The following is a 15,589-nucleotide window of genomic DNA, read 5'->3' on the forward strand; positions in this document are numbered from 1 at the left end:
ATAAGTAATCAACCAAACATGTCTATGACAATAAAGTCGTATAATGTGGTGTGAAATAGCTTTTTTTTATCAGTCATCACATGAAAGAGCAAAAGTCAAGTAATCATCAGTACGTTAGCCACCAGTGTTAGAAAAAATGTCTTATAACAAAAAAAAATAACTGCGGAAGAATGGGTAAGTATAGGGTTTGTTGGTGACTAATGAAAAAAATGTACAAAAATATCCACCGGTGTTAGAAAAGAAAAGGGTATATATAGATCGTCCGCAGCAAAACCACAACTCTGCCATCTCTTGCTAATAATTCTACAAAATTATCTAGAATGTATGTAACCAAGTCTTTGTTTGTTCAAGATCCTCCAGCAGGGGAAAAATGGACATGAAATTATCCAATGGCCTTTACATACAAATTAGAGATAATTATCAAGCTCATTTTGCAGATCCTGTACGGATTTGAGATTAATGGTCTGGATCTCTTCACTCGTGTATTCTGATTGTAGTAGGGATTGAACTTGGATATGGGCTTCAACAATATTTGTCCTGCATGGACACGAAGGGAAACAGCCTTAAGATTGGTACGATTCTGCATAGCTAGAAAGTAACAAATTCATAAACCCAGGAATAATACAAACCAACATTAAAAGGTTGGTTCTGATAATCAAGATGCACTTCTCAAGCAAGTAGTACAGAAAAATTTTGAAACTGTAATTCTATATTTTACATATAAACTTACTTTATTGGTTTGAAAAGTATCGTTCTTGTTGATGAATTCTGTAAATAAAGCTTCATCTTTTCTATCACCACCGGCAGTTGCTCCTGAATAGCAGTCCTGACCTATTAGACCACCAAACATCAATTTAGCTTGACAACAGAATGGGATTCACAAACCTAATTTTAAAAAACTCATCTATCCATACATGACAAAGTTAAATAAAAGAGATTACACAAATCAAGATAATGCAAGGAGTATTCTTTTCTATTTTAATTTGTGCTCTCATTTAGACATCATCACTAATGTAGATGAGTTTCTGCAAGACCACAAGTTCTATTAAAAAGGACTATTTCGTTGGCTGGTGATGAACAATATAATACTCCTGAAACAGACATTCAGCACTTTTACTTTATCTAAAGCTTCCATGCTTACTTATTTTAAACATGAGATTGGAGGCATTGATTTTTTATTTTTTCGATTATCTACCAGGGTAAGAATTCTCCTATTAGACTAGATATTCTGTAGTTCAATGAAAAAAATAATGTAAATAATTCTAAATTTCTAATTAGTAAATGACCTACCTTTTGAACAAGTTCAGCCACCTTATCTGGAGTAGCAAAAGCCTGATCCTTCAGAGGTTTGGCCATAACTGACTCTAGCTTTTGATTCTGACCACCTGATGATAATGCAACTTTAACTGCTGTAACCTACAAAATCAATATGAAAAAACTGGTAAAAATATTTCTCTTTATGAAGATGATAGAAAAAGTTAAATCTTCATAGTGACTGTTGTGAAGAAATGAAATATTTCAAATATGTTTATGACATGAGATTAGCAGCATCCAAGTAACGAAAAATTTGTACTAAGAACCAATTATATATTTACAAGTGCCTTTGCTTTAAAGCCAAGGATCTCTTTTTGGTTCACCAGCTGGCAAAGTAAAAACTAACTTGTTTACAGACACAAACCTTTGTAACAAATGAAAGCAAAGGATCCACAACAAGCTTAGTAACAGACATGATGAACTCCTCACAAGTGGCTTTAAGGCTCTTTTCCAGTTCCTGAAAAAAAAACATATATCAAAGGCACTAGACAATGGTCTAAATTTGATTATGCAACATATGGAATAAAAGGATTAAAGGAGAATCACTGAAAAGACAAGGAAAATTTTGATCACATATTGGGTGACTGATTATACATGCAATCACAATCAAATTAACTTTGAATTTAAAACTTTCAAAGGATCCAATACCAAATATAAACTCTTATACTTTTGAGAGGTGTTACGTCTAACCAATGTTTCTAATCTAATTTTGCATAAGGATGAACAAACTGAGAATGCACAACCAAAACATCAACGAGAGGCTTGTTTTACAAGTCATTTGACCAAACCATATTAATCCACAAAGTCACAAACCTTCTTTGTGTCAATTTGATTTTCCAAAACTCTTGGAGACAATGTCCTTGCCAATGAAGTTGATCTTGACCATTCAAATAGAGAGGCTTGCCCTCTTAGAAGTCTTCGTAGATGCTCCTGAACCATATTCCAATTGATAGAGACAAAATATTAGTGATACTAAAAGCTAAATCAGCAAAATAAAAAATTAAATCCTACTCATGACATGACAATATTAGTAGGCAAAGTCCATGACTAAAAAAAATTCTTTACATAGCATTCACACACTCATTTAGAACTTTAACATGGTAGGTCTAAGGATATGCATATCAAATAGATTAAGAAGAAGTTGTTCTTGTAGTTTATTACATCATTGGTAATTTTACTTCCTGAGTTTCCAGTGTTTGTTTTATGATATCTATTTGGTGCACACTGACACATATTTTTCTCTTATGGAGCAAAAACTATGCATCTTTAAGTGAATCTCCTTACTAAATTTGTTTTGGGATAGGATCATCCAATTTGCAGAGGAATTGGGCTGCCCTACTGCTTCCCTAGACTCCTTAGTTTCTTTTCCTTTGTTCTATTTTTTTTTTCTTTTATCAGCCCTTTAAGATATCTTATCCTTACCCTGGTATACTTGTTATCTGTTTTTTAAAATACTATTTCTCCTAAAAAATACCTTCCTCTTAGTTGGTCAATGGTTCCGGGCACAGGTAAAATTACAATAATAACCGGTCTTCTATTCAAAGTATAGGCTTCCTTTGACAAGAAATTAAGAACCATGACCATACAAGAAGCAGCATCATATCAGAGTCCTTTACATTACAATGAAGTTGAATTATGTGAAACAAACTGATGAGAATTCTTGTGCTTCTTATTTGAGACTTATTTGCCAAGTTCTTTTTCCTCACATTACATGGCAATAAAATGGTAACAAGCAATGAAATGAGCACAAATTAGACAAAGTGTTTGAAATCCGAACAGCAGTGTATTGAACTCAGCTCACAAAAATATATTACTGGGCTAAGAAACACTAACCAGCAAATGAGAGAAATCGAGCTCCTTTTGTGTGACTGAAAATTCAATATTGAAAGGTGCAATCTGGAAGACCAAAAAATGATTACTCACAAATTATATAAAATCTACTAAATAATTACATAAGAGAGTCTGACACAGGATTACCTGCTCCCTTAAAATTAAAAGATGCTTTATAAGGAAGAGCTGTCCGTCCATTTGTGATGATCTCTTTGCAATTAATTTGCTTGCTTTCTGTGGCAAACAAGACAAAGCAGCAAACATAAAACAAGCTAGTCAAAACAAAATATTAAACACAGTTTTCAAACATAAATTTAAGCACCATTTGTGTGAATCAATTGTTTCTGTATCCTCATCCTTTTATACTGTTTTCTCTTTCCAGTTCAAACACATCTATAATTGAAGAAAAAAAGATAATATAACCCAATACAGGTAATCAGATATTTACTCCTTAATAATATTTATATTACATTGATATGATCATGATATGGACCAGAAAGCTTATTTTTGCCTTACCTGAATAGATGCTGAGCAAACTTCCACTACTTCCTGATTGAAATAACAAAAGCCAATTATTAGTAAAATATTCAAAGGGAGAGAATACCAGGGGGGAAAAAATAGTTAAAGTGGAACCTCTAATACCTGTGCTAAGCCCGTGAAAACTGCAGACTCTAAACAACGATACAACTTTGAAAGACATGATAGAGTTTTCTCCAGGGGTGGATACCATGTTTTAAAAATATCTGGGTTGTCATCAGCCTGCAAATGTAAAGCAATTTGCCAATTATGAAAGATGGAAGACAAACAAATTTTGAATCTAGAGCTATTTACATAATGCAAATTGTCAAACAAGTGAGTACATGAAAATATTCAGCAATAACTACTAAAGAAAATACAAGTCTGGTTGAGGTCTCCAGCATGTAAACAAACAAGAAATATGCTACAATCACACAGTGCCATGCATGCATGTGAGCAACAAGCATATGAAATATTCATTAATTAGTCCAACTTGAAACTAAAGGAGAAATTCCCTCCTTTCTCTCACTACTTTTTTATTTCAAAAAAGACATATATATAGAGTACAAGATGGAGAGAGAAGGGCAGTGACAGTGACAACTCACTGCTGCCCTTCTGAAAAGCTTACTAACAAAGCAACCTAATATAGATAAAATACAAGGATACCCAACACTCCCCCTCAAGCTGGAGCATATAAATCATATGCACCAAGCTTGGAACATACAATCTGAATTTTAGGTCCTCTTAAGGACTTAGTCAAAATATCTGCTGGCTGATCATTAGAACCAATGAACTCAGTGACAATCTCCTTGGACAGAAGCTTCTCTCGAATGAAATGACAATCAATCTCTATGTGCTTAGTCCTTTCATGAAAAACTGGGTTTGAGGCAATATGAAGAGCAGCCTGATTATCACAATACAACTTCATTGGCAGCTCTTCACAAAACCTCAATTCCTGCAGAAACTGTTTAATCCACATGAGCTCACAAGTAACCATAGCCATAGATCGATATTCAGCTTCTGCACTGGACCGAGCGACAACTGTCTGTTTCTTGCTTTTCCAAGAAATAAGATTTCCTCCAATGAAGACACAATAGCCTGATGTAGACCTTCTATCCATGGGACAACCAGTCCAATCAGCATCACAATATCCCGATAGTTGTGTATTACCCTTGTCTTCATACAATAACCCTTGACCAGGAGCTTTTTTAATATATCTCAGAATACGCATGACAGCATTCCAATGGTCCAAATGAGGATTCTGCATAAACTGGCTAACCACTCCCACAACAAAGGAGATATCAGGTCTGGTAATGGTAAGGTAAATGAGTTTTCCCACAAGCCTCCGATATCTCTCAGGATCAGGATAAACCTCACTTTGATCTTGCATGAGCTTCAGGTTTGGATCCATAGGACTTTCAACAGGTCTACAATTCTGCATACCTGTTTCTTCTAAAATGTCAAGAGCATACTTTCTCTGAGAGATCACAACACCATCTCCTGATTGAGCTACTTCAATACCAAGGAAATACTTCAAAGGACCCAAATCTTTGGTCTGAAAATGACTGAATAAGTGCTCTTTTAACTGGGTGATCTTAGTAGTATCATTCTCTGTAATCACTATATCATCAACATAGACAATTAGATAAACACATTTTTCAGGGGATGTATGACAATAAAATACAGAATGATCAGCTTCACTTCGTTTCAGTCCAAACATGCGGACAACATGACTAAATTTACCAAACCAAGCGCGAGGAGATTGCTTCAACCCATAGAGAGATCGGTGAAGCTTACAAACAAGACCGTACTCCCCCTGAGCAACAAACCCAGGAGGTTGCTCCATATAAATATCCTCCTCAAGATCACCATGGAGAAAAACATTCTTAATATCAAGCTGATGGAGGGGCCAGTGACGGATAGCAGCCATAGCAAGAAACAGACGAACAGTAGTGAGTTTGGCGACAGGGGAGAAAGTATCACAGTAATTAATGCCATATACCTGTGTGTAGCCCTTAGCCACCAAGCGAGCCTTAAGCCGATCAACCTTACCATTGGGCCCAACTTTAACAATGTAGACCCATCTACAACCCACAATGGTCTTACCAGGAGGAAGAGGAACAAGCTCCCAAGTACCATTATCTTCAAGAGCCTGCATCTCATCAACCATAGCCTGTCTCCAGCCAGGATGATCAAGTGCCTCACGGACAGTGGAAGGAATAGTAATGGAGGCCAATGAGAAAACAAAGGAACTATATGAAGGAGACAAACGATGGTAACTTAAGAAATTATAAATAGGATGAGGATTACGAGTAGAGCGAATACCTTTCCTGATGGCAATGGGCCAATGTGTGTCAAAATGAGAAGAAGAGGTGGAAGGAGCCATAAGCGGAGGACTGGCTGAAGAAGAACGAGAATCACGGGGAGAAGCTTCAGGTACTGGAAATCCAATCTGCGTTGTCCTGGGTTGATCTGTAATCAGAGGTGAAGATACAACTTCAGGTGAATCCGGTGAGGAAGAGGGACCAACAATGACATTTTGGTCGGAGTCATCTAGAGGATAAGGATAAGGAATAGGGAGAACTTCCTAAAGAGATGAAGAATGGTCTTCGGAAGGTGAGAAGAATGGTGTGTCTTCAAAGAAGGTTACATCTGCAGACATGTAGTATCTTCTCAGGGTTGGAGAATAACATTTGTAACCTTTTTGAAGACGAGAATAACCCAAGAAGACGCATTTAACTGACCTAGCAGAGAGTTTGTCTAAACCAGGAGACAAATCATGGACAAAGCAAGTACAACCAAACACTTTAGGAGAGACATGAAATAGTGGATCATGAGGGAAGACGATTGAGTGAGGGATTTGGTTTTCAAGAGAAGAAGAGGGCATCCTATTGATTAGGAAACAAGCAGTAAGCACTGCATCTCCCCAATGATGTGTAGGAACATTTTAATTTAACATTAGGGAGCGTGCAGTTTCAAGAAGATGACGATTCTTCGTTTCTGCTATGCCATTTTGTGGTGTGCGAGGACATGTAGACTGATGTAAAATACCCTTGGAAGACAAAAAAGAAGAAAGATCATGAGAGAAATATTCTTTAGCATTGTCACTCCTGAAAATTTTAAGTGTTTTTCCAAATTGATTCTCAATCTCAAGATAAAAAGACACGAATATAGGCAAAAGTTCAGATCTATCTTTCATTAAATAAACCCAAGTACATCTGGAGAATTCATCAATGAAGGTTACAAAATATCGGAAACCAAAAGATGTAACACGACTTGGTCCCCAAATGTCAGAATGAATGGTAGAGAAAGCCGAGTTACATCTTTGTACAGTTTGAGGAAATGACGACCTGACATGTTTTCCTAGTTGACAAGAATCACAATCTAAGACTCGAAGATTCTTGAGACTAGGAACCATCATCTTCAATTTTGGTAAACTTGGGTGACCTAGACGATCATGCAAAAGTTTGGGCTTTGAGATTGCAAAACAAGCCCCAGGTGGACTGGATTCCAAGTAGTGAAGTCCTCGTGATTCATGTCCTTCTCCAATCAGTCGCCCCATCCCATGTTCCTGAATAACAAATGAATTAGTTGTAAGGGTTACTGAACAATTTAACGAACGCATTAACTGACTTAATGAAATTAAATTATAGGGACACTGAGGAATGAATAACACAGAATTCAATTTCAGAGAAGGAGATAATGAAACTTGACCACTTCCTTGAGACACAACCTTGGAACCATTGGCTACAGTAACGTGGTGAGGAATTTTTGGAAAAGAGAAGGATGAAAAGGAGGATTTGTTACCAGAAATATGATCAGAGGCACCTGAGTCGAGTATCCAAGGACTAGAACCTTCAATGGATTGAGAGATACAGGCTGTTGAAACACATGGTACAGATGAGGATTGAGCTTGGTTGCTGGGTTTCTCGGATTTAAGCTTCAAATACTCCTGATACTCCTCATCAGAAAATCTAGACTCTGCTTTCTCTGAACGAGAGACCTGTGCGACCTTGTCGGGAAACCCATGCAACGAATAACAATTCTCTTGGGTGTGACCCATCCTCTTGCAATAAGTGCAATAAGGACGTCCACCCCTTCCACTACGACCTCCTCTGTTGTTGCAGCTACTTCCTCTTCTTTGAGATGCAACCATGGCTGACGTCTCCACTCCATCAGTAGGATTCTCATCCTTCAATAAATGAGGCATGCGGAGAAGCCTAGTAATGAGGGAATCCATCGATGGAATCTGGTCTCCAGCAAGTACTTGATCACGCACATGATCAAAGTCTGAATGCAAGCTTCTCAAAATAAGAACCATGTTGAACTTGTCAAGTTTCCTATTCACTTCTTCTAATGAATCAGCTACAAGGAACTTTCTCAGTTCTTCCACGGCAGCTCGAGCCTTACCCACATGAGCGATCATGTCATGACTGGTTTGCTTGAGGGCTGTAACTTTCATGGTTGCATCAAACAAACTTTGGATATCATTGGCAAAGATTTCTTGGGCTTTCTTCCAAAAGGAACGACATGATTTAAATGATCGAAGGATTTCCAAGATATCCGGCTCAACTGATTGCCTTAACACGGCACACAGTTGATAATCAAGCTTCTCCCATTCAGATCTTTTATCATCTGAAACAGAATCTGAGGTTTTCTCCAAGTGGTCATGGTGTCCTTGACCAAGGAACCACAACTCCACGGAAGCAGACCACGAAGGGTAGTTTTTCCAGTTCAGCTTTGCAGTGGTGATGGTTGGGGTCCCGGAGAATGAAAAAACAAGTCCAGAGGAGGCCATTTAAGAGCCAAACAGCAAACCCTAACACACAAGAGAGGAAAACACACAAGAGCTGACCAAACAGCTTGCCGGAAGAAGGAGGTGAGGCCTGAAACGCACCCAGGAGGCGACGACGAAGCTGCCGAGACCGGAAGGGGCAGCTTCCGACGCCGGCACGGCGGCGCGTGAGCTGCACGCACCGGAAAACACGCGAGGAAGAAGCCGCGCGTGGAGCTTCCGATGGCGGTGCAAGTTCCAGGGGTGGATCGCGCTTTTCGAGGCGATCCGAACCCTGGTCTCGCCGGAAAAATCCGCCGGAGACAACGGCGTACGGCGGCGGCGGACGACGGTCGGAACCTGCTCTGGTACCAACTTGAAACTAAAGGAGAAATTCCCTCCTTTCTCTCACTACTTTTTTATTTCAAAAAAGACATATATATAGAGTACAAGATGGAGAGAGAAGGGCAGTGACAGTGACAACTCACTGCTGCCCTTCTGAAAAGCTTACTAACAAAGCTACCTAATATAGATAAAATACAAGGATACCCAACAGTCCACAAATTTGCTCTCTTGGTAAAATTGTGGCAAAACTGAGATGGGATTGGGAAGAATAATTGATTCATCACATGGTATCATCAATATTGCAATAGTCCTCAGGCATGATATTTCAATATCCTGTGAGCCATGTAAGTTTCCAGTTCAAAAAAAGGCAATTTTTGGAAGGTGACATAATCAAGAACAGAAAAGAATAACCCGTAGTTGTGATCTAATTCACATTACTCAACAAGAAACTAATGCAGCAAGCAACTCGAATTACGAAATACATCTAATGAGCATTATCATAGGAAAACCAGCATGTAATAGTCATCAACCCATCATTAGTGAAAAGCAGTCATGGCTGAATTATCTAAAAAAAAAAAGTTGCAAAGAAAGACACTTTACAGGATTGATCTCAGAAGTACTTTCAGCAGATTTCTTTAGCTTTTCAGGGTAGTCCAAGTCTTCATTAGTTGGAATGTAATTTGCTATCTGTAATAAGATAAAGAAATAAGGTTTCAACTTTCAAGAAATCAAGATAGTATAAAAGAAATTTAAATTATCATAACGATCACCACAAGGAACTAAATATGGTGAGCCAAAAAATCGTCAACAACCAATAAAATATAAGCAGTACATTTGATCTGACAGTATGATTCTTAAGACTGAAAATCATTTACTTCAATCATCTAATCACGTTGTGTTTGATGCACTTAGGGGACAACACAAGCAGCACAGTACAAGTAGGTAAGTCATGGCAAAAAATTTTATTGTTTGGAGGAGGATGCAAAGCACAAGCAGTTTTGAGCTAGAGAAAGGGGAAGAATGAATGGAGAAAGAGGGTTGAAATTGAGACTTGAGAGAGGGGCGGACTTGGGGACGAAGGCTACCAAGAAGAGGCAGAAAAAAATAGGTAAGCAAATTTGAGCACAAGAACAAAATTGACACAGTTCTCCAGAAAACCAGTACATTAGCTTGTGCATTGCAATTTGCACATAATAAATGTTTATTTTATACAACTAAAATTTATAATTTATATTAAATAAATATTTCTCAATATATAAATTATATTATAATTAAAATCTGTAATAATTAAATATTTTTAACATACAAATTATATTTTAGATTTATGATAAATAATTTATGTTGTGATATATTGTTGGATGGTATTTTTTTCCTTTCAGTAATAAGGTGGAAAACAAACAACCAGAGGGACAAAAACCCAACAAAAAAGAATAACTTCAACAGTTAAAACAAATAACTAAGAAATCAGAACATTAAAATAATAATAAAAAATAAAAAACCAATGAGTAACCTACCTCATCCCGTATATGAGTCCGAGCACGAAATGTTAACCGCTCATGAACATCTGCTAAAATTCTCTCAAATGTAGGACGAAGACCAGCTAGTGATTCACTCCTCCTACTATGCTGTTCCCCCAGAACTTCCATTTTAAGTATATCAACAAGTTCACAAAGAAAATCAATATTTGTTTCATGAACAAGTTTGGGACGCAGTGTATCATACAAATATGTTGACCTGCAAGCAAAATTGATGAAATCATGAGTTGCCAATGCTATACACATACTGAGAGTATGGAAATTTTGCTTTTAAAATAACATTCACATTAAACAATAGATAATGAAAAAGATGGACTTGTAAGCCGGGAAGTATCAAAAACCCAAGGAAGGAACCCCCATTGCAAATGCTCCTTCACTTACCTTGTCAAACACTATCTGGATATATGAATGCTTCTTCTGTTCAAAGAAAAATAAACCAAGTATTCTTTTAACAGGAATACAAACTTACAGAGGATCCATTAATGGAGCTAAACTTGAAATATCCTTTGAAGAAGCTGGGAAAAAATGATTAAAAAGTTGGTGTTCAAGTTGACAGACCTGCACTTCAAATTACAATCAATACGAAATAAAGATATGAACCAAGTAATATCATTAAAACTTAAAAGTTCACATTTAGCATAAAAACAAATAGAACAATTACAAGAAGTTTCTCATCAACCAAAGACCAAAATCAATAAAAAGACATGGTGTTTAAAAAAATTACAGTACCTGTATGAGATATGCACAGCCTGATCTAGTCAACGAAGGCAAAGACTCTTTCTTGGCAAACTCAGATATTCGCCGCTGAACTATACCTCTTATCTTCATGGAATGAAACAAAGAATCTTGCAATCAGCTGACTTACTAATATAGAAAAAAATATTAAAAACAACATATAATGACCAAGCATGTTAATTCTCACCAAAGTGAGGCGTTGCTCACAGTATAGTCTGTGGCATTCTGCCAGAATTTGACCATATTCTTTCCTTGAAGACCTGCTTTCAATTTCTTCAAGTAGTGGCTTAAGCTGCAAAAGTTACATTCTTAATCAGCTTCACAAAGGAGAGGTAGAAATATGCTGGAGAAAAAATTAATCATTATAAATGACCATTGTTTTTTCTGTCCACAATAAACCTTCAAATCCAAAGATTTATGTCAAATGGAAAGGCTTACCTCACTTGCTGCTGCCTTGAACCGAACATATATCACGGATGCCTCTACTCCCTCAGAGATAGATGCTTTGCCACCCCCACTTCCACGGATTGCTTCCTGGACCTGATGTTGAGATACATACCAAATTACATTATCACAGGATTCTAAATACTTGTATCCTTGTAGAATACAATACGCACACATATTATCCACTCAACCTGTTAAATTAACTTCACCTGAGAAGAGGCACCTTTAAGAACAGCAAGTACATGAGAACGCATCATGCCCAATGCTCGAGACTATAAAAAGAACAATGTTTCAAAATTACTCAAGGTTTAATATTTATCAAATATGAGAGAGATATCATAGGACAGACTTCTAGCCATAGACAGAAGATCAAAAGTAGAACAAACAGTTTGCTAAAATTAATTAACAATTCTTAGTAGTAAATTTTATAAACCTGGAGTTGCCGAAATTTAAGCAAGTAAACACTTGATTCTGCATACTGTGGATTGTTTTCAACATACCTAAATTAAAAGATAAAAAATGTCAATGATCACATTTATTGTTCAACTACAAAGCAGATAAAGCCAACGTTAAATCGTTTAAATGACATTTTATACACTGAGCAACAGTACAAAGTACTGGAACGAAACTGGATTTTCACTCACGAGATGCATTCATCAAGCCGTTTGAGAAGTGGGAGAAAGTTTTCATTTCCAACGTTCATGTTTGGAGAATAAAAATTGGTGGCAACCTGTACAGAAGAATTTAAACAAACCATATACATCACTTATAAAATAATAACTACTTGCACTTTTGTGCAACTTCTGAACAAAACAAAGAACTCCAAACTCTTTGTAAAGAAATATACTACTTCAATTTTTAAGTTAAAAAATATACTACCAGATCTACCAGCAGAAGCATGTTGAATAAATATAACATGCAAATTTTGAAAGATTAAAGCAGCAGCAACAAATACTTTATTTTACAAGAGCAACACTGAAGAAGTGTTAATTACATCAATTAAGTGCTTGTAGTACATAATGTCTTTACACACACACAAAAAAAAAATCTTGACAAGCAACACAAAACACATGTAAATTAAGTATGATAATAGAAATTCAAAAGCTAAAGATTACAAATGATTAGTGTATAACATCTCAGAAATTCATAGTAAAAGTTCAGTATATCTCAAAACTTAATTCATTAAAAAAGTACTAAAAATCATCAATTTGATGCAAGTCTGAGTTATTCAGTTTCACAATGTCAGAAAACATGTGAAAATGATCCCTCTTTTATTACACCAGTGCAAGACAGACACTTCGTACCTTTGTGATATCATAAAGAAACATTTGAAAAAAGAGGAAGAAAGAAAGATAGAATAGAATATAGAAAATGACAAGTTACAGCAATTAGTTTTTTGATAAATGGGAAGTTCAAAGAAAAAGAAGAGAGAATAAAGATTAAATAAAAAAATAATTATAGTATGCAGTTAAAGGGGTAAAATCAGGGGTAAATAGGTAAAAAAATCGAAACCCAAATGAGGTATTGTCTTTATTATTGTTATAGATTATAGATGTTCCCCAGGAGACAACTAGTCTTAGCACCCGTTGTGCACTGTCCTGAAGTCCCCACCAAAATGGCACCTTTCAGTGGCAGATATTATTATATTAGGTGCTAGGAGCATATAAATTTGTAGGTCCTATTAGCATGTTCACATCCTTCAAGATGTAACATGCTATTAGATCATTAAACCAAAAAAAAAAAAAAAAAAGAGGAAAAGATGGAAGATGAAATTAAGAAAAAGATCCAGTCAAGCCAGCAGTCAAACCTTACATTCTCCAGTTCATCAAAGTAATTGAGTTTACTACGAAGTGCTTCTGCAAAATCAATTAGTCTTTGTTTCTCTTGTAGCTGTAATACGAATAAAAATAGTGAGCAAATCAGTCATTCCAGCCAAAGAAGAAATCTAAGGCAGCTAAGTAAGCCTAAGAAAATATCATAGACTTTCAACTTCCAAATAGGAATAATATATCCAAAAAAAAGGTGTTTTATTACTCATAAATAGTTTCATACTAAACCAAATTTTTTTACCACCATGCATGAAGGAAAATGAAACCAACTAACCTAAAATCTCCAGTTCCATTGACTTGTTTTCCAGATTGATTAGTTTAACATGTACATTAACCTACGTGGTCTATTATTAAAGGAACAAGAGGTCACTGGCAAACATTACCTACAGTATAAGTTTTGCAAATCATTCCACTAATACTTCAAAAAAATGAAAATGAGTTGATGTCACAGGTAACAAAAGCATACCAGCCTATCACATGCATCATGGAGCGTTTTAGTCTTTGTAGCTACTGCTTGATGCTGCAACTGTAGCTCGTTGAACAAGTCTAGGGTGTCATCAACCTGCACGAGATCAAGTCGTCCAAATGGAAAACTGAATGAGAAAATAATAGTCACCAAATTAGATACCCGCAACCAACCCAGTAAAACAGAACTAGAATGAAAATGACCTGTTGGAGAATTTCATCACATGTCTGTATGCGGTCAGTTAGAGTGTTCACGTAATGTTGATACTTCTCTTCTGTCTGCAATTGGAGACTGACTAAGTTAAGAGTCCACGATCAAAATAAACAGAGTGTTACACCATGTCGGCATAACAAGACTACTAACCTCTGATTTCATGGCAGATTCAAGATCCGTAAACCATTTGTAGAACTGCATCAAGTTCAAATAAAAAAAAAAAAACTCACGTCAAGCATTCAAAGTCACAAACCAGATTGCGCAGAACAACTAACCTGATTGGTATTGACCATAACAGTCTCAATAGCACCAGAGTCATCAAAAGAACTATCCTTCGTTTTAACAGATAAGGCATTGTCTTGCACCGACGCATTTTCTTGAGCCTACAAATGCGAATTACATTTAAATTGATTCAAGAGAATAGCAATTACATGTAAACGGCAAAATCTTACCAACTTGCGAGGCAACGGTCGCTCAGATACTGCGTGAGAAAGCGAAACGATCGCGGATTGTTGTTGCTCTGTCAAAGGAGCATTCTGCAAAACACATTTCACTTCAAAAATCAAATCGAATCGCTGCGAACAACATCGCAGATCTGATCCGTGGCGGAGTGAGATGTAATTGTAAGCAAAAGAGATGGATTAAGATGATATGATAAGAATTGAATGCAAATGCAGTTGGAAAATACGAGATCTAGAAATCGAGGTAACTAGAGCGAGGAAAGAAGAGCGGAAACACAGAAATGGAAGCATGATTTGGGGAATAATTGTTGAAGAAGGAAACCTGTTCCCAAGTGGAAGCGAAGTTGTAACCCTTGGAAATGGCAGCGGAATTTGGATGGGATTGAGGTGGACCTCTGCTTCCCATTTTCCTCTGTCTGTCACCGCTTCGCTCTGCTTCTTCCTTCCTTACATAACAACGTACACACCTCCCGTTTGAGCTACGGCACCAAACGCTGCGTTTTGTTTCTCAGATTATCATAATAACTGGTGTGCGTTGCAAGGTTTGTCGTCTTATTACAATTTTAATTTAACTAATTAAGTTTATAACAAAATAAAAATATTTGTAAATATGTTCCTCAAATCATTTAATTAAAAAATTTATGTAGCTCGGGTAAGAAGTTTAAATGTGTCAAAAATATTAAAATTTATTCTGTTAGAGTATAATTATGAAGTAAAATCTTACATTGAATAGAAAAAAAGTTAAACATAAAAAGGAAAATTTATAAACTAAATTTTAAGATTTTATGTTAAGATATAATGTCAAATTTATTAATATAATTATTTATGACTTAGTGTAAATTTCTTGTGTATATTTTTTTCTGTACAACAATTTATTCATCTATTAAAATATTATAATTAACTAAATTTGTTGTCCACAAGTTTCCATTTATTTTAATATTTTATTTGATTTGATAAGTGAAATCAAATTAAGAAAAAATGCTTTTTAAACCTCATTTCTTAATTTTAAATACACCTTTATATGTGCTTCCCTTTAGTACGACATCATTAAATTGATAAATTCAAATAACCAATGTCTGAAAGTTTTAATTCTAAATTATTAATTTTTTTTAATGTAAGAAGAACGA

At 36.0% G+C, this 15,589-nt stretch overlaps 1 protein-coding gene across 2 annotated transcripts; it reads right to left on the reverse strand.

Annotated features, from left to right (window-relative positions):
• Window positions 1-232: 232 nt before the first annotated feature.
• Window positions 233-14,963, reverse strand: LOC100811682 (conserved oligomeric Golgi complex subunit 3). Of its 2 annotated transcripts, none has more exons than XM_006593910.4 (25): window positions 14,785-14,963; window positions 14,454-14,537; window positions 14,277-14,384; window positions 14,152-14,196; window positions 13,992-14,066; window positions 13,789-13,884; window positions 13,306-13,383; window positions 12,138-12,223; window positions 11,927-11,993; window positions 11,703-11,765; window positions 11,488-11,589; window positions 11,237-11,341; window positions 11,044-11,136; window positions 10,784-10,872; window positions 10,294-10,513; window positions 9,380-9,466; window positions 3,787-3,903; window positions 3,661-3,693; window positions 3,292-3,378; window positions 3,148-3,210; window positions 2,128-2,244; window positions 1,679-1,771; window positions 1,291-1,416; window positions 731-831; window positions 233-588 (listed from the first exon to the last, which is right to left on the reverse strand). In XM_006593910.4, exons 1-25 carry the CDS (start codon window positions 14,866-14,868, stop codon window positions 564-566), a joined length of 2,244 nt encoding a protein of 747 aa, XP_006593973.1. In that variant the 5' UTR covers window positions 14,869-14,963; the 3' UTR covers window positions 233-563. The 2 variants fall into 2 exon arrangements, with proteins under 2 accessions (XP_006593973.1, XP_006593972.1); XM_006593909.3 differs by having other exon boundaries at window positions 233-537; window positions 14,785-14,960.
• Window positions 14,964-15,589: the final 626 nt, after the last annotated feature.

This window comes from Glycine max, chromosome 13, assembly GCF_000004515.6.
Source record: "Glycine max cultivar Williams 82 chromosome 13, Glycine_max_v4.0, whole genome shotgun sequence".
NCBI lineage: Eukaryota > Viridiplantae > Streptophyta > Magnoliopsida > Fabales > Fabaceae > Glycine > Glycine max.